Raw genomic sequence first — 26,277 nt, 5'->3', positions numbered from 1 at the left:
AAATTAAAGCTTTGAGAACTCAAAAAGGTCTCCAAAGCATTTACTGAATACCACTGGCATATACCTGACATTGGAATACAAGGCTGGAAAGCTGGATCTTGTACTCAAGGGGCTCACAGGGAGGCCTACTCCAGCAGCAGCATAGCTGGACACAGGAGGAGTTCTGAGGAGTGGTACCTAACTTGGGGAAGAGGGGAGGGCCAATCTTAAAAGAGGTAACTCCCAAATTGGGATATGACAGTCATCCACTCACCTTAAGAGGCTCTTATGTCTAAAAGCATAGTCAAGGGTGTAATTTAAAGGTGTACAATTTTGTCAAGAAAAATGAAAATGTTATGATACATTGACCTTTTAGATTTATCTTATTTACATCATGATTGTTACTCATTAACACAATTATTTATTTTGGATGACTTTTCTAAAGACCTGCTACAATTTTCTCTTCAGAGGTAAGATGACTGTGTAACTTTGCCAGCTCAGGCTTAAATAGCTACAATATGATCTATCATTGATCTGCTGGATTTTCATAGGACTCTTATATTTTCCTCCCCACTACGGTATTATGGAATGAACCATGGTCTCATTTAAGATTGGATGATAAGCAGTCTATTACTAGAGCTACACCTTTGGTCCTTTTACTTGTATTTTGTTTTTGAGACAGGATCTCACTACTTTTTCAGGGTTGCCTGTACCTTCTACCTCATACAGAGCTGGGCTTACAGATACCTACATTCATAGGATTTCCTAAGCTAGCTTTCAAGGGATCTATGTTAGAGGCAAACTCCTCAAATTTCAATTCATAATTCTAGGCCAATGAGGATGCAATCTTTTCCCTGCCTTTGACTTATCTTTGTTTAATCTAAAGAGCTAGCGACTCTACAAGTAGTCACACTTATTATTATCCTAAATTTTAAATCTACTAAATATCTGGACTTATAAAGATTCCCTCTAGGAAGGGAAATAACAAAATGCTGAAATAAGGATACAGGTTGACCCACTGTAACAATGAGATGTACAAGACACTATGTTAAAAACAAACTTTACAACTTGTGCGGGTGTGTGTGTGTGTGTGTGTGTGTGGAGGATTTGGGGAGGTAGGGAGGAAAAGGTTGGTAGGGGAAAAACAAAGGAGGGGGTAACAATGCTCAATAGGAAATGTACTCATGTAACTGTAACAGTTACTGTACAGTAACTGTACAGTATCTTTACAATAAAATATACATAGTAAAAAAAATTAAAACATCATATTATACCTCAAAAGACAAGATTCCCTCTATTTGGTATGGTTGAACTCTTACAGACATGGATTCTGGAGAAAAATCTTATTGGAAAGAGAAAATTTGATGACAAGTAATTGAGCGGTTCTGCCCAAAGACACTGAGGTGATGACTTTTATCATAGCAATCTCTCACTGCAAGCCACTGGTAACAGAGAGGCAGAAAATACCAGTTTATAATGGTTCTAACTCCGTCTTTAGGGGCCACATAAAATAGCTACTGCATGGAAAGGCTAGATGAAATAATCAGGCTAAATCTAAATTCTGATCAATAGATATACTTTAAGAATGTTTAAGAATGATAGAAGAATTTAAAAGTTTTAAGAATGTTATAAATTGTAGGTAAGGAGTCTATATGAAAGAAAAAGTAAAATGATTTATACTACTTGCTGTTTATATTATTTCTATTGTATTACATGGAAAAATGAGACTAAGAGACAATCTAGGGAAACAGAATGTAAGCACTGAAGAAACAAAGATTACCTCATTCCAGTGTAACTAGGTTGCCACTATCATAAACCATACAAAAGACTATCGCTGCTAATAGGATTATGTAAAAGAAGACCATACTTTTGAGTGGTAAGAATGAGAACAGTTAGCTAAACATAAAAAAAAAAAATTTGGTGCTAGTCCTGGGGCTTGAACTCATGGCATGGACACTATACCTGAGCTTTTATGCTCAAAGCTACGATTCTACCACTTACACCAGAGTTCTACTTCTGGCTCTTTGGTGGTTAATTGGAGATATCAGTCTCAATGGATTTTCTTGCCCTGACTGGCTTCAAACTAGGATTCTCAGATCTTAGCCCGCTAAGTAGTTAGTATCACAAGCTTGAGCAAATGGTGCCCGATGTGAATATAGACACTTTTTAACTCTCCCTGGGCATCATGCATGTACTCTTAGCACATGGAGAGCTGGTTCAGAGCTGTGCTCTGAAGCACAAAGAATCCCAAGCTCTACTCCTCTTATGTAAGTCACAATGCGTTACCTCATCTGTGAAAAGGCTAAAAATATGTATCACACACCATGTTGTCATAAGGATTAAGCCAAAGTACCTAAATTTAGCACTTGCCAATTAGTAATTAGCTAAATAAATGTAAAATTAGAAACATTTAATATAAAGATTAATGAAGTTTTATAAAATTCTTTTAGAACTTGATCAATAACAATCACGAGGTAAACAGGATCTACAGAGAGACATGAAAATACTAGTAACACTTTTCTTTTCTTTGGATTAACTGAAATATATATAAATAATTCCCTGGGCTATACTCTTAGGCTTAAGACACCAAATACATGAGGGGAGTTAAATTTCAAATGCTTTTAGGTGCTGGTCCTTGGGCTTGAACTCAGGGCTTGGGCACTGTCCCTAAGCTTTTTTGCTCAAGGATAGTGCTCTACCACCTGAGAGCCAGAGTTCTACTTATAACTTTATTTGAGTAGTTAATTGGAGTTAAGATTCTCACAGACATTCCTACCTGGGCTAGCTTCGAACCACCATCCTCAGATCTCAGCCTCCTGAGTAGCTAGAATTACAGGCATAAACCACCAATGTTAAGCTTCAAATGCTTTTTAAAAAAATAGACAGTACAGTCAATAATTACTTCATATTGGAAAATATATGTTGTCTTTTACCTTTTGAATTCTTATTTGGACAGCTGGCAATTTCCATTTAGATTCTAGCTCTATCAGCTGACTACAGAGTTAATGAGGCCAGGAACTTGAATAAAGTTGATCCTGAGGTGGGCCAGTTAGTTTCTCATAGACAGAAGTTTGTTCTATGTTCAAACTGTATTTGCTGTCACAGTCACTCTTCTCTTAACAACATGGGCCAGGTGAAAATATGTGAACAATCTAGTATTCACCTGGAACACCTAATGAAAAAGAAACACACTCCTACTAAGAAAGGAACATCTTTCTGAACTTGGCAGTAGCAGTATGTTCTTGTGTTCAATGAATGACAATTGTAGATTAAAGATGCCTGAGCTAGTCAGTGGTCACTTTGTTACTACCAATGGTACCACCAATACATATTTATGTTGTCCAGTTTAAAAAGCTGTAGAGGCACAACAAAAACTACAAAATATTGAAGAAGGAAACTGAAGTGGAAAGACCTACTGTGGTCCTGGATTGGCAGAATTAATATCATGAAAATGGCAATGCTTCCCAAAGTAATCTACAAATTAAATGTGATACCCATCAAAATCACAACATCATTATTCACCAAGATAGAAAAAAATGATCCAAAATCATATGGAACCACAAAAGGTCCTGAATCACAAAAGCTATCCTGGGCAGAAAAAGTAGTGTTGGGGGTTAACAATTTCAAACTTCAAACTCCACTACAGAACTATAGTAATGAAAAACACTTGGTGGTAATGGCACAAAAACAGACCTGAGAACTACTAATGGAACAGAAGACCCAGAAATAAACCCAAAAAATCTACAGCCATTTAATATTTGATAAGGGACTAAAAAACATAGACTGGAAGATTGGGAAAACTGAAAATCCATAGGCAGAAAACTGGAACCGGACTCCTATGTATCACCTTGCACCATTATCAGTTCAAAATGGATCAAAGACCTCAATGTAAGACTCAAAATCATGAAACTATTACAGGAAGGAGTAACAAAGGAGAATGACCATCATCAAGAATTCTTACAATAACAGATGCTGGTGAAAAGGAACCCTAGCACACTACTGTAGGAATGTAAACTTGTTTAACACTCTGGAAAGCAGTATGGAGGTGCTGCAAAAAACTAAACACAAAACTACCCTATGATACAGCCATTCTACTCTTGGGTATTTATCCAAAAGAGTAGAAATTAAGATCTAGTGAAGCCACCTACACAATTGTATTCAATGCAGCACTTATTTCACCTCAGCCAAGGTATGGAATCCACCCAGATGCCCCTCAATGGATGAATGGATCAAGAGAAAAATGTGGTATATATACACAACAGAATTTTACTCAGCCATTAGACAGAATCGTATTGCATCATTTACAAAGAAAGACATGGGGGGAAAAAGTGAAGTACATCAGGGCCAGAGAAACAAAAGATAAATGCTTTCCCTCAAATGTGGAAGCTACAACTGATAAATTTGTAAGCAAACACTTTGAAGTGACTTTCAAGTGCATACAAATGTATTAACTGAAATATGGTAGATTCAGAGTAGAACACAAACGGAACAATTCCTTAGCCTAATTCACAGTCCAACAAAATAAACATCAGGAAGTGGATACTCAAAAGGAGAATGAGTTTGTGGGAAGGGAGGTAGACCAATGAAGAGAGGAAGGGTAGAAAAATGCAATCATAAAATTCAACACATATCCTACAGAATTAAAAAATTGAGGGAAGAGGGTGGGATTGGGAAGAATATGTAAGAATCTTGAAAAGGGTGCCACTGATCAAGATTCATTATATTCATATACTATTTTATTGAATGGCAACTTCTTTGTATAACTAAAGTTAATCAAAAATACATGTTAAAAATAGTAGAGGCTCCTGAGAATCAAGGATCATGTTAAATTCCTTACGTGATCTTTCAGGGATTATATGTCTACAACCTGCTGTTACACCACACTACTATCCTTTACATAGTCTACCTTACTGCAAGATCACTAATCATCATCCTAAGAACCCTCTAGACTCTGTATCCTTGCCTTGACAGTAGCTGATATGCCTTGACTCATCCCTACCCCTCTATCCCATCACCAGCCCTCAAATGCACTTACTCCTCTGTACTTCCAGAGCCTCACAGAACCAATTCTGACTGAATTAATGCAATCTTGCATCTATCTCAGGAATCAGTAAGGAACTTCAGAGCAGAGACTGTATCTTTGTATCCCCTACATGATACGCATTTTGAGTATATTAAATTTAAACTGGCAGAAATTTAATATCCCTAACCCAACCTGTTCATTTCCTATCAGTAAACAAGTTGCATATGAGTAAATCTGGTAAACAACTTAGAATGCATGCACATAAAACACTAGCAACCCTTCATGGACACAATTATACCTTTACAAGGAGATTAAGCCGCACCATTTTATTTGCTATAACAACAGCATATGTCTTGTTTAGTGATTTGAGAAATAGGTGGAATTTTACTGTGAAAAACCATTTGGGAATGCCTGACAGCTGTGCAGGAAAGAGCTCCACAAATCTTTGTGAGAAGACTGTCCCAGAGGAAGAACAATTCAGCTTAAGAGTTTGTCTCAGTGCCCTTTGTCTCAAATACATATAATCTACAGTGCAGCCATTGATATATACAAAATGAAACAGCACACTAAAGTTAATTATTTCACCCCTAATGAGTTTTCTTACAAAATAACTAGTCTCACAAAAAAAGGAATCTTTGGCTGCAAACCACGGACTTCAAAAGCTTAGGTTATATTGTGATATGCTAGTAAGTAAGGTTAACGGTGTAGTAAACAGTAATAGTAAAATACTGATGATACTAAAATCTTGAAGAGAGGCATCAGCCTGAAAAAGCCATTTTGGAACAAATGAGATCCATGTATACACTTAAAAGTATCCAATGAGGTATGCCCTTTGAAAGGTCTGATTTCAGCGAGCAACCTGGAGAACAAGATAAAACAGTTCAAAACAGCTGTGACAGTCTCCTTATTAGATGTCCTCTCAAATTCTGTATGGAAGAAAGCAACACAATAATGTATTAGATTAGGTCAGATAAAAAGAAAGATACAAAAACTCATTATTCTCTGATATCACTACATTATTTAAGAACAGAATTTTCAGTTCTAGATGAATGGACAATCTTCTAAAATAAATCGTATGAAACTAATAGAAAAACTCAAAGACAAGCCCTTGATGGATTAAACGTCAATGAATGAATAGGATTAGACTACCCTCTAGTGGATAGTTCAGAGAATTCAATAGATAACAGTGTTCAAAACTATATTCCCATATATTGCAATTCTACTTTGCAGTTCAATAACAAAATGTACACCGTGGTTATTTCATAGAAGTATACAGAACCTGGAAAAATATACTTCATTTAATCCTTATACCTGTCTTGCAATGCATAAACTACTATCTAGTTCATCTTACTCCATTTAATCTTATGGTTTTGTATTCGAAACTATTTTGTAGCACAAGGAAAAGTGCATAACATCCCCTTCTGTCACAGAAAAGAATGGCTGTGTAAATTTGCAAAGGCTAGAGAGATTCACACTAGAAAGTCTTCTGATAGCATATACCCATCCTTGTACATATCAGGCACTGTGCTAAGTGTTTTCATTTAATCCTCCAATGCCATATGAAAATTTAGGCAGGCACAGTCACTACTCAGCATCTTTGTGAGATTGGTTCCAGGATCTTCATAGATACCAAAATCCTTGTATGATCAAGTCTATAATATAAAATGGCACAGTACTGCATATCACCTATATTAATTATCCCATACTTTAAATCATCTCTACGTTTAAAATAACTAGTATAATGTAGGTAGGTAGTTTCCACATTTTTAATGGGTAATGACAGAAGTCTATATATTTAATACAGACAATGTATTTTAAACTGCCTACTTCTTTTTTTTTTAAACAGTAAAGATATTTTTTAATTGTAAAAATCGTACAGAGGGGTTACAATTACATGGGAAAGGTAATGAGTATATTTCTTATCAAGCATTGTTGCCTCCTCCTTTGTTTCCCTTTCCCATCCCTTCCCCCCTGCCCCCCAAAGTTGTAAAGTTCATTTTTTGACATAACGTCTTGTACATCTCATTGTTGGAATGGGTCCACCTGTATCCCTATTTATACGATTTGTTTTTCCCTTACCCTCCACAAATTATACCAACATCAAATACAGGGGTTATACCGTGGGGGAGGGACATACAAAGCAACAAAGAAATCATCTTATAAATGTTAGAAACAATCGCAAGAAAGAAAAAACATTTGAATCCTTATCCTGGGGTTCATTTTGCCTAATATCAACTTATCTGACCATTTCTGCTTGTCTCATACATATACTAATTATTGCAAATAAGGGAAACCATGGGAACTATATTTCTTTGGGCCTGGCTTACTTCACTTAATATAATTTTTTTCCAAGTCTTTCCATTTCCTAACAAATGGGGCAATGTCATTCTTTCTGATGGAGGCATAGAATTCCATTGTGTATATATACCACATTTTCTTGATCCATTCATCTACTGAGGGACATCTGGGTTGGTTCCATTATCTTTGCTATGGTAAATAATGCTGCAATAAACAGTTGTGCTTGTAGCTTTAGCATGGTCTTGTTTGTGATCATTTGGGTAAATGCCCAAAAGTAGGATTGCTGGGTCATAGGGGAGCTCTATGTGGAGTCTTTTGAGGAACCTCCATACTACTTTCCAAAGTGGTTGAACAGTTTACATTCCCACCAACAATGCAGTAGGATTCCCTTCTGTCCACATCCCCTCCGGCATCTGTTGTTATTAGAGTTCTAATTGGAATGAGGTGGCATCTCAATGTTGTTTTGATTTGCATTTCTTTTATGGCTAGGGAGGTTGAGCATTTCTTCATGTGGCCATCCTTCCTTCCTCTTCAGAGAAGTTTCTCTTTAAGTCTTTAGCCCACTTAATGCCTACTTCTTAAATGCAGTTGGCAGATCTGGGTGTAGGACCCCATAGGTTTGATGACCCGATTTTACCCTGATCCTCATTTTTCAGAAAAGGAAACTAAAGTCTGGACTAGTGAAGAGACCTATGTGGGTCTCCGTTAGGAAGTTCTAGAACTGAGAAACAATCTCAGATGTGAAAGTTCAGATTCATTATTTTTCACTTTGCAACATATACCTTTATCACTTCTTTCTATATAACGGGACTTAGTAGTAACTGTCAATAAAACAGACTTTCCTAAATTAAATAGATCATATCCCACAAAAAGTCAGTATGTACGGACTAGTCAACAATTCTTGAAGACCAGGTAGCTAGGGCTCCAATTTATTAATCCACAGGATACTAAAAGCATCATCAAAAGCCTGAACTGCTCACATAATATAAAACCTTTCCTCTTTAATAACAGCAGACAGTCCAGAGAGCAAGACAAGATCAAAAGAGATTAAGTAGCCTGATAAGGTATTAGATATGACAGGACAGGGAAAAAATTCAGTTAAAGTCAGTTACTATTTATTCTATTGGTTTTATTACTGCTTGAAAGTCTTTCAATTTTGTGTCAAGGTAGTTTGGAGATGATAGGCGATACTTTCAGGCTATCAAAAAATCAATATATAAACATTTAAGAATTAAATGATTCCAATATCTAAAATTAATGTTTGAACTCATTAAGATGAATTCCTAAAGTGCACCAATAATACAGATACTTATTTAAAACTTACCCTACAAAATTTGGCTTCATGATGTATCCTATTATACATCAATACTGATTCCAGGCAATTTAACTTGCTTAGCTAAAAGCCTCACAATTTCAAAACATCTCCGTATGAGCATAGCTGTTGATTCCAAGGCTCTATCTTCCACAGTTACTCATTCATTAAGTACAAATATTATGCAAATAGCAGCATAAATTAAACCCTAAAAGTAGCATGTCTTTCAAATGCTAATAGGTAATGCAGTTCACATAAAAACTGACTGTGTAGATTTATATCTACTAAGCAAGATAAAATTAATTCTCCCAAGAAAACTCAATGTAAGTTAAGATATAGAGTAGGGAGAAAATGATTCAACTGTATTTAGAAGTGCCTATCTGCCCAGAACATTATGTCAGGAAATCATTTGGCTTTGATTTGCTCTTAGCAGTAGAGATTTTCAGATTAGTACACAGAACTCAAGTGAACATTTTGGAAGCCCTGCCTAATACTGAAGAAACTAAAATGCAGTTTCTGAAGAATAAGGTCATATATTCTCTAAAAACCAAACCTTTTCAGGGCCTCAGAATCTTCAATAAGAATGAAAATACAGCCTCTTCTTTTTGTTGTTTCTTTAAAAATACTTTTGACTTTTTAAAGATGTTTTGCCAGTCTTGGAGCTTGAACTCAGGGCCTCGGCACAGTCTCTGAGCTTCTTTTTCTCAAGGCTTGCACTCTACCACTTGAGCCACAGCGCCACTTCCAGCTTTTTCTGTGTATGTGGTACTGAGGAATCGAACCCAGGGCTTCATACATGCTGGGCAAGCACTCTACCACTAAGCCACATTCCCAGTCCTTAAAACACAGCATATTCTAAGAAAGACTTTCATAGGCTTCATTTCCTACAGAAAACAACTATAAACAGAATTTACTCTCAGGTACAGGAACTAAAAATAAGAAAGAAGTCACTGTAGTAGAGTACCTGTAAAGATATGCAACCAGTGAGAAGCAAGTGACTAAAAGAGAGCAAGAAGAAAACCCCAGCTATCTAGAAGACTATCTCCATTCGCTAGTTATCTAAGGCTTGCAAAGGAAGATAATGACCTACAGGAGAGAAACAAGGCAAGAATGACCAAAGCTATTTCAGAGTTCTCCTAGGAACTAAAATCTGTTCCATGTTTCTGAAGAAATAACAAAAATTCAGCCCCCTAAAGGCCTCTACAAGGGTTGGGAGACTTGCAAGCAGCTCTCAAAGGCTGATACCTACAGCTCTCATCCTACCATCTCATCACCCACCAGTCACTGTGGTTGTCACAACTTCTCCAAAATTAAAGTCTTTATCTATCTGCAAAGTATGGAAAATAAAAGCCACTCTTACAGGGCTCTGGTAAGGATTAAAGATAGTACCTTTAAAGCACCTAATAAGCTCTGACATCATGGAAGGTGCTATAAATGTTGGCCCAACAGCAAGATTCTAAACAACCTGGTCTATTCACAGAAACAAAAAGCTGTTTTAGGATTTAATAATTATCGCCTTTGTAAACCAACTTTCTGTTGCTTTAAGAAAGTAATATTAAAGAACAGAAAATGATAAGGATCTTAACCTTCTTGTCTACAAGACTTGGTCAGGTTATTATTAGCTCAAGTTGTTTATGCCCTGTGTACACTAAATTTTGTTTCCACTTAGATCTTGTGCTTAGGAATCACGATAGAAGCCACTACAATATTGCATTAAGTCCCAACACACCAGACTGAACATAAAAATGGAGTAACTCATGTTCAAGTTCCACAGCACCAAACAAGAACTTAGTATTTCCCTGACCTTCCCAAAAGAATAAGAACAGAAAGGTAACAGACAAATTTCCCCCTAAAAAAGCCAAGTTTAATTGGCAAGATAAGTGACCTCCATTTTAATCCTTAGAGTAAAAAGAGAAGCTGAAGTAACCTGATATCAACCAGCTATTTTCAATTGTTTTCTCCTCACCCCAAAGTAACTTTGAAATTACCAACACACATTTTACTTTTTGTTTATCCTTCAATTTTACATTCTGGAAATGCAGATGGAAATCTAAATTGTTATTTAGTCCTTTGGCAACTATCAGTTTCACTATTTCCTTCAGATGTACAATTATCAAACACAATGTATACTTTTCTACATATATATATATATATATATATATATAAAATGTATATATATAAGAAGGATAGCAACATAATTCACCCAAAGAAAATAATGAACTCCATAAAGGTTAAATGTAGCCAAGCAAGTACTTTCATTTAACTAAAATTGTCTAATCTCTTATCAGTTTGAGGAAGAAAAAGCACTCTGTAAGATATGAAGCTCCAGCAGTCCTAAAATTTAAACAACTGCTTTTAGAGTACATCCTACAGTCAAGATGAAGTTACCCTAATCCCTCTTATTTTCCAACTTTACAGGTTTAAAACGATCTAATCTCACGAAGACAGTTCTAAGTCAGTGAAATTAGAATTATGTTTACTGAGCTGAACTGAGGCAGAAAACATTAATGGCACACTTTAGAAATCATCTCCACACTTCAAATCACTTTCTCTCTAATCCTTAATTAGACTCTGAAATTAACTAGAATACACTATTTTTCCCAAACCCTGTTAACCAAGAATTTAATGAATTCTTAGAAAGCATTGAAATTACATTACTAAATCTCATTACTAAAAATGATGTACACTACAAACATCAAACTTACTCAGGTTTGCCATCAAGGATTCTAAGTCTGCTATCAGACCAGGAAGCTGCTGGAGCTGCTCCTGTAGCTCTGTCAAGCTGGTCTTCTTTTTTTCCCAGTGTGCTGAGAGCATGACCACCTCACTGTCCACCAGCTAAAATATAAACCAGAGGACAAAAGACAATCCAATCAACAAAATTACAGCCAACAGCACAGTTATGTATGTTCAGCTTACAGAGGGCAGTTCATGTTATATAAAGACTGAAGTTAACTTGTTTTCAGTAAAGAATCAGCTTATTATTCAGTATAGGAAAACTCCAAGTACTGCTTGTGTCACAGCATCTTAATCCAGTGAAGATAAAAGTTCAAAAATGACTTTAGAGATTGAAATTACTTTTAAGAGCACTCTATGCATAAAAGAAAATGAAACAGCTGGGTGCCAGTTGCTCATGTCTGTAATCTTAGCAACTAAGGAGGCTGAATCTGGATCGTGGCTCAAAGTCAGCCCAGCCAGGAAAGTCCATGAGACTCTTATCTCCATTAACCACCAGAAAACTGGGAAGTGGTGCTGTGGCTCAAAATGGTAGAGTTGTAGCCTTGAGAGAAAAAGCTAAGGGACAGTGTCCAGGCCCCGAGTTCAAGCCCCATAAATGATAAAACAAAAAAAAAGGAACAATGAAACCAGTTGAAATTGTTTTAAGAGGAAAGGAAAGAGGGAGATGTACAATGTTTCTATAACATCTTTTTAAAAAAAGAAATTACCTCAAGTATACATTATTTAAAAAAAAACTTCATTTGAAAGTCCAAACCCACAAAAAGCACAAACTATCACCAAAAAAAAACAAAGACAAGCCTAAAAGATAATTAAGAAGTACTTGTTTGCTTTATGAAAGTAATTCTTATAACAGAAATTTCCCTAATGTATAGTAAATACATTATAATCAATTTACAATTAAATTAGGTAAAGGATACTATATAAGAAGGAATTACTAAGAGAATCAAATTAAAAGACATAAAGTTAGGTAAAGGGTACTATGTAAGAAGGAATTACTAGGAGAATCAGTCAATTCTAAAAATAGAAGATAAAGATTTCCATTAACAAAAAAGGAACTGAAATATAAAAGACACTAATAAAAGGCACTAAAAACAATAATTCTGGGTTGGGAAGGTGGCTCAGTGGTAGAGTGCTTGCCGCTCATGCATGAAGCCCTGGGTTCAATTCCTCAGCACCACATAAGCAAAACAAAACAAAAAAAGCTGGAAGTGGCACTGTGGCTCTAGTGGTAGAGCGCTAGCCTTGAGTTGAAGAGCTGAGGGACGGCGCCCAGGCCCAGAGTTCAGGCACTCGGACCGTCAAAAATAAATAAATAAATAAACTTCTTTAAAAAAAAATAAATAAAATAAAAACAATAATTCTAACTTGTTTTCCTGAAGACTGTAAAGGAAATGACCATCTATTTCTCCATGACAATTTTGTTTCTGTCTTAATAGTAGGTGAGAAAAGAGTCTAGAATAAGGTATAGGAACAAGGAGAAGTCACCTTTTGAAAACAGGACTGATAATAAGCTATGTTCTCTGTAACTAAAAACAGTTGGCCAGAATCTACTATATACTAGACAAAAATACATTTGATTTTTTTCCTGTCCATTATGGGGCTTTAACTCTGGGCCTGGGTGCTGTCCCTCAGCTCTATCAGCTCAAGATAAGCACTCTACTACTTGAACCACAGCACCACTTCCGGTTTTTTGGTGGTTACTAGAGATAGGAGTTTCACAGACTTTCCTGCCCAGGTGGCTTTGAACCACCATCCTCAGATCTCAGCCTCCTGAGTATCTAGGATTATAGGCATGAGCCACTGTCACCCGGGAAAATACATTTGATTTTTACAGACAAAATCACTGAAAGCCAGACACTATGGCTCATGCTTGTAGTCCTAGTGAATCAGGAGGTTATCTGAGGATCACAGTTCACAGCAAGCCCAGGCAGGAAAAGTCCATCAAACTCTTATCTCTAATTAAACACCAGAAAACCGGAAGTGAAGCTTTGGCTCAAAGTGGTAGAGGACTAGCCTTGCACACAAAAACTCAGGAACAGCGTCCAGGCCCTGAATTCACAACTGATCAAAAAAAAAAAAAAAAGAAAATCACTGAGTTCAAATCCAATGTGATGGTGCATGTCTGTAATTCTAGCATTTAAGAGGCCAGCCACAAAAGGAAGGTCTATGAGATCAAGACCAGCAAGGCTCTAAAATGAAAAAAAAATACCCACAAAACACAACCTATCACTGTGTTTTCTAGTTAAATTTATTTTAATAAGATGATTTACATTTTATAGGATTAAAATTCTTCAAGATTTAGAATATAAATACATCTGATTCTAAATCTCAATAGTTTAAGAATTTTAGAGGAATGAATATATCAAAAGAAGACAGAAGATATTTGCATATGGTGTTAAGATTGTTTCCACATTCTAACAGCATCCACATCTGAAATGAACTAAGGTACAATGTGCTGATTTCCAACCCATACTGAGAAGATAACTCTTACGTTCAAGGCATACTGGAGAGACAACACCAGCCTTAATACAAACAGCCTTTTTTTTTTGGGGGGGGAGAATGGGAGGATTTTACTATGTTGCCCAGACTGGCTTTAAAACTCCTGAGTTCGAGGAATACTTCTGCCTCAGTCTCCCAAGTATCTAGGATTACAAGTGTACATCACCACTAGCTTGACAAATTCTGTGAACTTAAGAAATTCTGTGAACTTTTACATGTTCTCAAATAGCCTATATAAAGATCTCTAAAAGTAGCTTCAAAACTACTGAACAGAGGGTGGGTATAGTGGTGCACACCTGTGATCCCATCCCTCAGGAGACAGAGAAAAGAGGATCATAACTTCTAGGCCAGCTTGGATCCCATATAGAAACTCTTTTCAGTTTTTTCTCTTTTTAAGCAGTTTTGTTAAAATGAACACATGCATCAGCAGTCTTCTACCTTCCCATCTTGTCACACTGGAAGGTCATCAGAGGCGTGACTCTCCTAGAGCTGTCATCTATATAAACAGCAACTTCTTCAGATTCCACCCCCACTTCCCCCAACCCCAGGACCTGCCTAGGCTCTTTTTGGGGAGGTGTCATTCTTTTCAAAAAATGTCCAGGTGGTTTGCTTAGTCTGTTTCTTTTGTCTTTCATCATAGATGTGTTTATAAGCAGAGAATGCACCATGAACATTTTTCTCCATGAGTGAACGTCTTTTGATGTTGAAAGTTGATGACTTCAAACTTTTTTAGAGTTTGATGTCTGTCAAAGCTCAGCAGCTTCTTTTTCTTCTCCAGCAGCTTCCTCTTCTCTTCCCTCTTTCTTAGCTGTGCATCTCTATTACAGATCCAATGACGCCTCATCAGTCACTTCCTAAGAATCATGGTATCCCCTCAACACCCAGGGACAACATCCAGACCCTGAGCTTAAGCCCAAGACTAGCACACACACAAAAAAAAGACAAACTAGGCAATTCCCTTGGCCTTTTGGACCGCTGTTTCTACACAGGAAAAACATTATTGGAAATTTGCACTGGCAAATAATTTTCCTCTATAATCAGCTTACCAAGAGATCCAAAAATTCATCAGCCACCTTCACATCAGCCCTTGTTGACTTATTACTTTCTCATTATGCAATGAACCTTTGTTTACACCACTTAGAACAACAGTAAACCTAACATGAAGTTGGGACCAGCTTTTTCTTATACTGCAAACAAACCTTTTGCTTTGGCCACAATCGCCACAGCATTAAAAGGGATATACTTCATTGTCTGGTTTTCCATCACTGGAGTTTGTTTCATATTTGATGTAAAGTCCCTCTCAAATTTTTATTAGTCTCAGCTTTCAATGTCTAGGTTCTATAACAGCTTCTATCACTTTGTTCTTTTTACATTGCAGCTATGAAATGAGACATGCCTACCTCCATAGTCCCTGGTTACTTTTCCCCCTTATTAGCAACTCTTTACCAGTAGTGTTTGTTTTTGTGCTGGTCCTGGGGCTTGAATTCAGGGCCTGGGCTCTGTCCCTAAGGTTCTTTGTTTCAGGGCTAGTGTTCTATAACACTTGAGCCACAGCACCACTTCTGGCCTTTTCTGAGTAGTTTATTAGAAATGAAAGTTTCATGGACCTTCCTGCCCAAGCTGGCTTCAAACTGCGATTCTCAGATCTCAGATGTGAGCCACCGTGCTGGCTTATAAGTAGGTTTTATGCTTATGGCCATGAGGAAGAAAAAAATCATATGATAAAATCAAGAACAAGAGGAAATGATACTATGAAGACACAAGGTAAATGAAATGTACAGGTATCACTCAGCACATTATTTCATAAGAACTTGTGGAACAAGCAAGAGGAGTAGAGTATGCTCTAAAATAATGATATAGTATGGTAAATACATAAAGCAGTAAGAGAGCCATTTATTTTCATTATCCAGTATTACAGACATACACAACTGTATATGTTATACCTTCATATGAGTGGCAGTGCAGTATGTGTTTTTACACCAGTGCCACTACAGGTATGTGAAGAATGAGTTACACTATGACATCACATTGATTATGATGTCACTAGGCAACAGGAATGCTTTGGTTTCACTGTAATCGTATGGGACCACCACTGTATATTGATCTATTGTTGACTGAGAAATGTTATAATATAGCTTATAACTGTACAGTCTAATTTAGAGCCAGAGACCAACATTTACCCTCTTTTTGTAATTAATAAAGAGTAATACTAGTCTAATTTTCACCATATATAATCTTGTGTTCATCGAATATACAGCTTCATTAATTTCAATGATAAAGTCAGCTGAGATCAAAAGTCAGAATCCCATAAAAGACTAAAAGGAAGTTTGACATCAACAGCACAGAATATATTGATCTTAGCTAATAAAGCTTTAAGTGTGTACTACAAATACTTTTAAGTTCAAGTTACTTTTGCTTTTAGTTATGTAAGTCTTAAAAACTTTTTTTCTCTTTTTTTCTCATTGTCCTATCTCCTTCCTCCTATTCTGTTGAGTGAGGAACCCAACAGTGCCTTTAAAACTCTAGGCAAAGACATCATGCTCCTTTCCGTTTGTCACTGGCGAGAGTGAACCAGCAGTAGACACAACTCCAGAGTTAACATCTGCTCCCTGGGAAATCAGTGGACTTCAGGCCATCCGGTCCAAAGCAATGCCTCAGCACATACACCCGGAAGCCCATGCTGCTGCTTTAAAGGAAAGCCGGGCTTTCCGTTTAGAAGCCTGCCCTCTCCTTACCTCACCCACCCAACTCCCTACCAGTAAGGCTATTCTTCGTTAAAATTTACTTTATTGATGTATTTTTTAAATAGCAGCTCATATGCTCCATGTTTGCCTGGAAAAATTAATGAAGTTTTACTTACTTTCCTTCAAAAATCATACACTCATTACTTGTGAACTGGTATTGAATTCAGGGGACTGAAATGTGGTCATCATTTCTACAGGATAATACCTAAAGACTACGTGAACTCAACATTTAACTTACTAAAATTTTTTTTGTTGTACAAGTTTGTGTGGACAATATGTCTCTAAGTAACCCAGGCTAGGTAGCTCAGGCTGGCCTTAAACTTCTGATTCTCCTGTCTCTGCCTCTCCAGTGCTGGCATTAGAACTAAGTGCCAACCACACCCAGAAAATTTTTTACCTTTTTTTTCTCAACTAAGCAAGTTGATGACTTTAGTTAGGTAGATTGTTTTGCCTAAACCATAAAGAATTTTTTGCAGTAGTGGGTTCTGAACTCAAGGCCTCTTATTTGTTAGACAGGCAGTCTACCACTTAAGCCATATCTCCATTAGTTTTTTGCTTTATTTTTTGGGAAGGACCTCATGTTTTTGCCAAGTCAGCATTAGACAGCACTCCTGCTACTTATGACTTCTACAGTACCTGCAACCCTAGGCTCTAGCCAACAAAATGGAGTCTTGCTTAGTTTTTGCACAGGCTGGCTTTGAGCCATAACCCTCTCAATCTCTGACTCTTGAGTAGCTGGTATTGCAAGCATGACCTACTCAACCAAGGCAATAATAAATTCTTAAAGAGTGGGCAGATGGGATTCTATCTTATAATATGCATATACTGTACAGTCATTAAACTTCATTTAAAACATTATACCTAAAAAAATTGTATGTACCTGAATGAAAGTTATGAACTCTCAAGCCTAACTGAATTATCTGAGAAGCCATAAAAAAATACACAGGAAGTTTCATAATCAACTGCTAAATTCACCTTCAGGTATTTTCTATAAAACATAATTATAAATTTAACCTTAAAAAACTGAACAGTTAACTCTGAAAAAAGCTTTATAAGATCAGCTATCTCTTACCTCCCCAGCATGTGCACATTCTTTTGCTCTTCTGTGTAGTGCAGCCCATGTGTCCTCATACCTAAGAAGAGCAAAAAATGATTCAAAATTCAAGCACACATTAAAAAGACATACTATCTAAAGATGAACCTGTAACATATTGGAGTTCCAAAAAGGAAAAAGTAAAAAATTAATGAGACATTTACAAGGACACAGAAATCAACTTAAATGCTTCCTTCCAATGGCCAAAGACAGGATGATTTGAAGAGACACTTAGTCTCAAAGTGTCTCCCTGCAGAATACTCAACTAACTAAAATGGGGAGAAAAGCCAAAGGAGGAAAAAACCTGGCAGATTCTCTAACCAACTGATCAAAATTACTCTCAACGGTAATGAGATGTCAGTCATCATCTGCCTCCTAACATGATATACTCAGAAATGCACAAAATGACTCTTCTGGTATTCTCCATCCTAACATCCGCATATAAAACACAGTCAGAGGTTCACCGTGTTGAATGCTCAGTTCCTAGCAATTGGTACTATTTTGAGAGTCTGGAAATTCTTGGAGCCATCCTCCAAGAACATAGCTGGAAGAAGTAGGTCAGAGAGTAAAGGTATCTTAACGCCAGTCCTTTCTTGTCTCCCTTTTTCTCTGCTTTGTCGCCAGCATAATATGAATTTCTCTGCTCCAACACTCTCTCCAGGGTATGGTAGAGTGAACTCTCTGCAACCGAGCCAAAATAAAACCTTCAGTTTATGTCACCTAACAATGCATTAATACACAAAAGGCACTAACATAAAATTTACTCAGCAGAAAAGAAAAAGATCCAAATTAATGAAAGAATTTGCAAAATAGTGACCAGTACTGTTTGCAAATGTCATGAAAGACTGTTCCAGATAAAAGTCATAGTGAGAGGCTAGGAAGGTAGCTCTGTGGTAGAGTGCTTGCCTTGCATGTATGAGGCGCTGGGTTCGATTCCTCAGCACCACATATGCAGAAAAAGCCAGAAGTGGCACTGTGCTCTAGTAGAGCACTAGCCTTGAGCTGAAGAGGTGAGGGACAGTGCCCAGGCCCAGAGTTCAGGCCCCATGACTGACCAAAAAAAAAAAAAAAAAGGTCACAGTGACTAAACATGCACAGTTCTGGATTTGATCTTGGTCCAGAAAAAAAAGGATGTCAGCTAGAGAGCAGATGACATCTGAGTAAGGTTTGGAGTAAAGCATTTGTCAATGCTAATTTCCTGGCTTTAATCACTATACTATAGTTATACGAAATACTAACACTGGGGATGCTGGAATTCTTATTCTAGGCACTCTATGGTTTGAGCCATACTCCCTGCTTCTGCAACTTTCTCCAAAATCTGAAATTATCTCAAAATTAAAATGTAACGACATATATGTATAATTTATTCAGAAAGGCTGATGTATAACTTGATTTTCCATAATTTCTAAAATTCTATCTATCAAAATGTAGTTGTCTAACTAGGAATGTGTATTTTAAGAATGTCTAGTCATGAAGAGACTTTTTTTCCTATTGAATTTAAATGGAAGTCAATCTGATAATCCTAATGGACTGTTACCAGCATCTATGTGCCATGAAAAACAATGCAGAAAGTCACACAATTAATGTAGCTCTATCACTGCCAGCTAATTTTCTCTGGTATATCACATTGTGTAAGTGTCTATTAAATTCAACAAGTATTTACTGAATGTCAGGCATTGTTAGGTACCAGAGGGGCTAGGGTGAATTTTACTTCTTTACCTTTCTGTCCCAGTACCTAGCACATAGGACTTACTAAATAATAGGACTATGAATAAAGGAATGCTCATTTTAAATTTCATATTCAGAGATTAATGGCAAAACTTCCTATTACTTTCTCAATCAATAGAAAGGAACAATGAATCATCAATTGACATTTAGACTACCATCACTTCCTCTTTCCCTCATATACAGGCCTTCCACACCCTCCCTGCTATTATATATCACTTTCCCTCGTGTCAACTTTCCCAGTTTAGCATCTGGTTTGTGATTTTCCTGCTTCATTTGGCATTTCTTCAATAATAATCTAGATTGACCAACCACTCTCTCTTCTCTTGTCTCATGGCACTGAGCACTGTTTGAAAGGTATGTACTATACCATAAAGACTTGTTATTCAGCCCTACATATCATTAACTGCCAATCTGCCATTTAAAAAATTCATGCCTGCTAAGAAAGTTGCCTGCTGAAATCTACAAAGCAAACCCTGGACATAAACTCCTTCAATTTTCCTGTTTTCAAATATCTTTAAAATTACATGTAAGTGATTAAAAATTGAAGAAGAAACCACATTTGTGATTGGATAATGCATTCATTCATATTCTCTATCTACCAGTTAGTAGAGAAGTTCACAATAACAGAGGCAGGTCCCCACATGCATGTGAATTTACCTTCTAGGGTAGACAAAACAAAGTGCTAATTATAAAGCAACAGAGCTATAAAAATTTGGAGGCTAATTCTTAACTGTTGTGTACTACACTGTTTAGAAAGTTATTTTTTTATTTTTTTTATTATGAGAATACCATACAGAGGAGTTACAATTACATGGGCAAGATAACGAGTACATTTCTTATCAAGCATTGTTGCCTCCTCTTTGTTTCCCCTTTCCATCCCTTCGCATACTCCCTCCCTCCTAAACCCAATCCTCCCCCCTCCCACCAAAGTTGTAAAGTTCATCTTTCGACATAACCACTTGTACATCTCATTGTTGCAATGGGTCCACCTGTATCCCTAGTTCAATGATTTGATTTTTCCCTTCCCCTCCACAAATTGTACCAGCATCAAATACAGTGAAAGCAGGCGTTATACCGTGGGGGAGGGACATACAAACAACATAGACATCACATTATAAATATGTTAGAAACAATTGCATGAAAGGAAAAAAAAACATTTGAATACTTATCTTGGGGTTCATTCCCCTAACATCAACTCATGTGACCTTTTCTGGTTGACTCAGACATCTACTAGTTATTGCAAATAAGGGAAACCATGGGACCTGTTTAGAAAGTTATGACTTAAGAGGTATACGAGTAGGAAATAAGAGGCATCTGTCTTATCTAGACCACACTGCACTAACAGAGCCTTCCCTAATCAAAGGTTTGCTCAGTTTTACATGGAAAAACTGAGATGGATTTTGGACAATAACTGGTTAACTTTGGTCTGTTTTTAGCAGAGTAGCAGCTATCCATCATCACCTGACCCTCATGGCAGCAGCCATGTTCCCAAAGCTGCCCTGTTGGAGCCATGGTGGACAATGAGAACTTCATCTTCTAGTTACTGGGATTTGTACTCCAGTCACCAGCAGCTGCTGCTGCTGATCAGGGAGATGAAAACACAGGCAGCCACTGGTACAAGATGCTTGTTACTCCTGTTAGAGACTTGAGCAGATGTTAAAAGTTTTGGTCTCTCAATTTCTTTATTTTCTTCTTTGGAAGGCAGACATTTGAAGACAAGGAAATTCAAAGAGAACCATTTATATAGCCAAATTTAACATCACCACATTTGGCCAAACAAAAAGTAGAGGCTCAGAAAAATCTTGAGGGAGACTAAGTTAACATCTCAAAGGGAACACCAGCACAGAGATATTGCAACAATTAAACACAAAGCAGAAAACCCTGAGAAAGGGGAGAATCTGAACTTCCCTTCTACCACCATATACAATTCAAATGTCTAATTTTAAACTTAAAAAAAATCACAAAGGAGACAAGAAAAACACCAAAACAAATCAAAACAGGAATGAAAGCCCTACAAAACAATGAACTGACAAAAAAAAACCACAGCCCTCCCTGAGAAACAGCAGGGGGTGAATTTATAAACATTTTAGAACAATCATTTTAAAGATGTTCAAAGCTGACATAGACAAAAATCAAGAAAAATGATAATTCTGACAAAGAGAAAACAGGAAGGAATCTGTAGGAAATTTTAGAGATGAAAAGTATAGAACTGAAAGATTTACTAGAGATTCAAAAGCAAATGTGAACAGGCAGAAGAGTCAGCATTCTTGAAGTTGGACAACTGAAATTGTCAAGTCTGAATAAAAAGAGGATTGAAGGAAAATGAACAGAACCTAAGAGGCCACTATTATGAGGACCAACAAGTGCAACAAATGTCCAAGAAGAAAACAGTCCTTGCAATTTAAAATTGGATCATATGATCCAACAACCCCACATCTTAGAATAAACCTAGAACTAAAAGCAGAGCCTCAAAAAAAGTTGCACACCCATGTTCATGGCTGCATTATTCACAACAGCTAAAAAGCAGAAACAACCCAAGTATCCATCAATGGGTGAATATACAGGGGGGAGAGGGAGAAAGAAAGCAGATGGGAATGAAAGAGAGAGGGAAGGAAAGAGGAGGGAGAGAAGGAGGGCGAAGAGAGATGGTGAGACAAAGATAAACACTAGACATCTCAATAAGAGAAAACAAACATTGCATCACTGATAGTTTTTTACTATACTTCTTTACTTGTTCATTTATGTTGTTCACTCAAGAAAACCAAGCAAAAAACTGTTATGAAATACTTTTCATGGGGCTGGGAAGGTGGTTCAGCGGTAAAGCGCTTGCTTTGCATGCCTGAGGCCTGGGTTCGATTCCTCAGCACCACATAAGCAAAAAGAAAAAAGCGGGAAGTGGCGCTGTAGCTCAAGTGGTAGAGTGCTAGCCTTGAGCTGAAGAGCTGAGGGACAGCGCCCAGGCCCACAGTTCAGGCCCCATGACCGGACCCCCCCCCAAAAAAAGAAATACTTTTCATTTCAAACAAGAAAAATCTCTAAAGAGACGAGAAAGCAAAAAGGTACTAATGATGGTGTACTGCACACATCTTTACCACACAGCTGTCAGATGATGAATTATAGAGAACTTCACATAACAGAAACACATGCATATTTTTATAGTAACTCTGGTGTAAGGGATGGACCACAAAATTCAGCATTTTAAAGCATATAATGCAGTAGTTCTTAGCATATACACAAAGTTATACAAGTATCAAACTAACTCTTAAAAAACAAACAACATACTCATTGACAGTCATTACCCATTTCCCTTCCTCCTCCAAATGTTGATAACCACTAAATCTATCTTTTTTTTTTTTTCAGTCCTGGCCTGATCTCTGGGTCTGGGCGCTGTCCCTCAGTCCTTCAGCTCAAAGCTAGCACTCCACCACTTGAGCCACAGTGCCATTTCTGGCTTTTTCTGCTTATGTGGTGTTGAGAAATCGAACCAGGGCCTCATGCACGCAAGGCAAGCACTCTACCACTGAGCCACCTTCCCTGCCCCCTAATCTACCTTTTGTCTCTATGTTTTACCTCTTCTGGACATTTCTATTTAAATGGAATTGTATGTGCTATTTCCTTTTGTGCTAGTTCCCTTCATTGAGCATAATGTTTTAAAGTTTCACTCATGTTGGTAGTATTTATCAGTATGAGATGGCATACACCTTCAGCCTGGCCTATAGAGTAAAAGCCTGTCTTAAAAAAAAGAAACTTCCCATGCAATTGTAACCCCTCTGTATGGTATTTTCACAATTTAAAAAAAAAAAAAAGGTTCTTTTTTTTTTTTTAAAGGTCATGGGGCGTGAACTCTGGGCCTGGGTGCTGACTCTGAGCTCTTCAGCTCAAGGCTGGCACTCTACCACTTGAGCCACAGCGCCTCTTTCATTTTCTGGTGGTTAATTGGAGGTAAGAGTCTCACACAGTTTCCTGCCCGGGCTGGCTAGGATTACACGCCTGAGCCACGGGCACTTGGCTTTGTTTCTATTTAAAAAAAAAAAAAAAAAGTGAGTCGGGCACCAATAGCTCAAGAGGCTGAGATCTGAGGATCACTGTTCAAAGCCAGCCCAGGCAGAAAAGTCTATGAGACTCTAAACTCTGATAAGCTACTCAGAAAAAGCCAGAAGAGGTGTTATGCTTAAGTGGTAGAGCACTAACCTTAAACGGGCCCTGAGCTCAAGGCCCAGGATAAGCAAAAAAAAAAAAAATGAAAGGAAGGAAGGAAGGAAGGAAGGAAGGAGAGAAGGAGAGAAGGAAAGAAAAGAATATATATCACAAATGTACATGATAAAGTACCTACTACTAAATACAATCATGATCTGTCTAAAGTCTGAATAGTCTTCATACTAGCCACTGAAAAGCAAAAGCTTTCAGGGAAAAAAGGCTTTCAAATCACTATAAAATTGTGCTTTTATACAATTGTTAATAATAATCTACATTGTTAAAAATATAACTTTCCTCTCTAAAGGAAAACATTTACCTGCTAAGTAACTCTAGTCCAGCGGCGTATTTCGGCAAATATGCAACAGTCCTGCCAAAAGAAACACTTATTTTATTGAAACTGTTTATGACTGCCAGGTACTGGTGGCTCACATCTGTAATCCTAGTTACCTAGGAGGATGAGATCTGAGGATCATGATTTGAAGCCCACCCAGGTAGAAGAGTTCATGGGATTCTTATCTGCAATTAAGCACCAAAAACCAAAAGAAAAATAATAATCAAAAAAGGAAGTTGAGCTGTGGCTTAAGTGGTAGGATATTACTAACCTTGAGCAAAAAAACTCAGGGATAGAGCCCAGGCCCTGAGTTCAAGCCCCAGGACCCATGCAAAAAACAAAACAAAAAATTGTTTATGATTTAGTCAATTGAAAAAAAAAGGTTCCACATGAGATTTCTGGCATTGTGAATTATGACATAAAATATTTTAAAATCACTAATAATAATTTATTTAAACTTTTAGAAAGATTTTTTTTTGTCAGTTGTGGGGCTTGAACTCTGGGCCTGAGCACTGTCCCTCAGCTCTTCAGCTCAAGGCTAGCACTCTATCACTTGAGCTACCGTGCCACTTCCGGCTTTCTGATGGTTTATTGGAGATAAGAGTTTCACGGAGTTGCCTGCCCGAGCTAGCTTTGAACCATGATTCTCAGATCTCAGCCTCCTGAGTAGCTAGGATTACAGGCGTGAGCCACTGGCTCCTGGCTATTATTTTAGTGTTAATGGGAAATATACAACTGTCACTTTGTTCTGAAGATTATCTTTTGCATATAGTACAATAAATACTTTAAAATGTTGAATTTTAACCCTCTTGTATAACCATTTGAAGATTGAACTTAAACATATTTTAATGTAATGAGTAAGTAGGCAAGATCAAAGCTCAAGAGTTCAAAGTTAATTTGGTCACATGTTTTAGTAACAACATTAAAATCCAGCACAATTCACAGTGTTTCCAGATAAAGCATGTTAAAGGACTCACTTTAAAGAACACAAAGAGACTCACTTGGAACTTCTGCTTTATAACAATTTACTTTTCATTGATGTAGGCCTTTCACTCTGGTCTTAATACACAAATCAACTGTGATTAAATAACACCTAATGATTGTCAATGTGAAACAACTGTACTTGACCATTTTTCAACAATTTCACAATTTTGTCAGAGAAATTTCCCATGTTACAAAATTTAGAAAAATTTATTGTTTTGTAATCAGATAAACTCAATAGACCTAAAACCCATAAGTTCTTTTACTATTACAAATGCAACCAAAAATTGTACAACATTCAAGATATAATAAATTAAAATCTTAGCATAACTTTACCTGGGTTTGCTTTTTACTTTCGCTTCTCTTGACTTGTCACTTAAAGTCTTCAACCTGTAATGGAACAAGCATAGGTCTAAAGATTTTTAATATTATAGGTCTAAAGATTTTCAATCACAAGTTTCTCTAGTAATTTTAAGTGGCATATGTTCCATTTTATTTTAAGCAAGAATTAAGCATCTATACAAGTAACAAATATGTGAGGGTCTGCAGTAGATTAGCTACAAAGGGAAAAGCAAGTAGCAATATTTGTATTTTTACTTCCCCCAAATCCTTTCTTAAAAAGACAAACAAACCTGTAAAGGTGGTTGGTAGGGAGAAATCTTAACTTATCTGGTGTCATTAGAAAAGCAGTGGTTCACACAGGTACAGTAACAAAGTTAACACATATATGCAGCATACTTCATGCTTCCTAGATACTGTATCAAGCACTCAAATTTCTTTTTATTTTCTTTCTTTTTTTGGGGGGGGTCCGGTCGTGGGGCCTGAACTCTGGGCCTGGGCGCTGTCCTTCAGCTCAAGGCTAGCGCTCTACCTCTTGAGCCACTTCCGGCTTTTTTCTTTTTGCTTATGGGTGCTGAGGAATCGAACCCAGGGCCTCATGCATGCAAGGCAAGCACTCTACCACTGAGCCACCTTCCCAGCCCTCAAATTTCGTTATAAGCACACACATTATTGAAATTTCCACTGATAAGGAAGGAGCTTTCTGAAATACACTACAAACTTCATTAAAAAGGAATTTATGTACCCTAATTAACATTTTCAGATGACAATGGTTTATTACTATGAACACTAGCTGGGGGTATTAAGCAACAAAACAGTACTTTCCTCACATGTTCCTGACAAGAAATTCATCTTCAGTTGCTAACCTGAAGCCAGCCCACAGTGAGAGTTTGGGCACTATACACATGTGCGTATATGCATATGTGGGTGCATGTGTGCATGCGTGTATGTATTTTCTAACTCTACTTTTGGTCAAATGGGTATCAGGATCATGTCCTGCTTCTGCCAGCTTTA

The 26,277-nt window shown here is 37.2% G+C and overlaps 1 protein-coding gene across 1 annotated transcript in view; it reads right to left on the bottom strand.

The window, feature by feature from the left end:
- The window catches only part of Dtnbp1 (dystrobrevin binding protein 1), an 84,597-nt gene extending 59,284 nt beyond the window's left edge, over positions 1 to 25,313 (bottom strand). Inside the window, exons 1-4 of the mRNA XM_013030464.1 lie at positions 25,261 to 25,313; positions 23,929 to 23,979; positions 17,667 to 17,727; positions 11,318 to 11,450 (exon numbers count right to left, since the gene is read on the bottom strand). Coding sequence (XP_012885918.1) covers positions 11,318 to 11,429 — 112 coding nt within the window. The 5' untranslated portion in view covers positions 11,430 to 11,450; positions 17,667 to 17,727; positions 23,929 to 23,979; positions 25,261 to 25,313. The remainder of the gene's footprint in view (positions 1 to 11,317; positions 11,451 to 17,666; positions 17,728 to 23,928; positions 23,980 to 25,260) is intronic.
- Between the last annotated feature and the right edge of the window lie 964 nt (positions 25,314 to 26,277).

This window comes from Dipodomys ordii, unplaced genomic scaffold, assembly GCF_000151885.1.
Source record: "Dipodomys ordii isolate 6190 unplaced genomic scaffold, Dord_2.0 Scaffold130, whole genome shotgun sequence".
NCBI classification, from domain to species: Eukaryota; Metazoa; Chordata; class Mammalia; order Rodentia; family Heteromyidae; genus Dipodomys; species Dipodomys ordii.
This window is presented reverse-complemented; position numbering and strand designations above follow the sequence as displayed.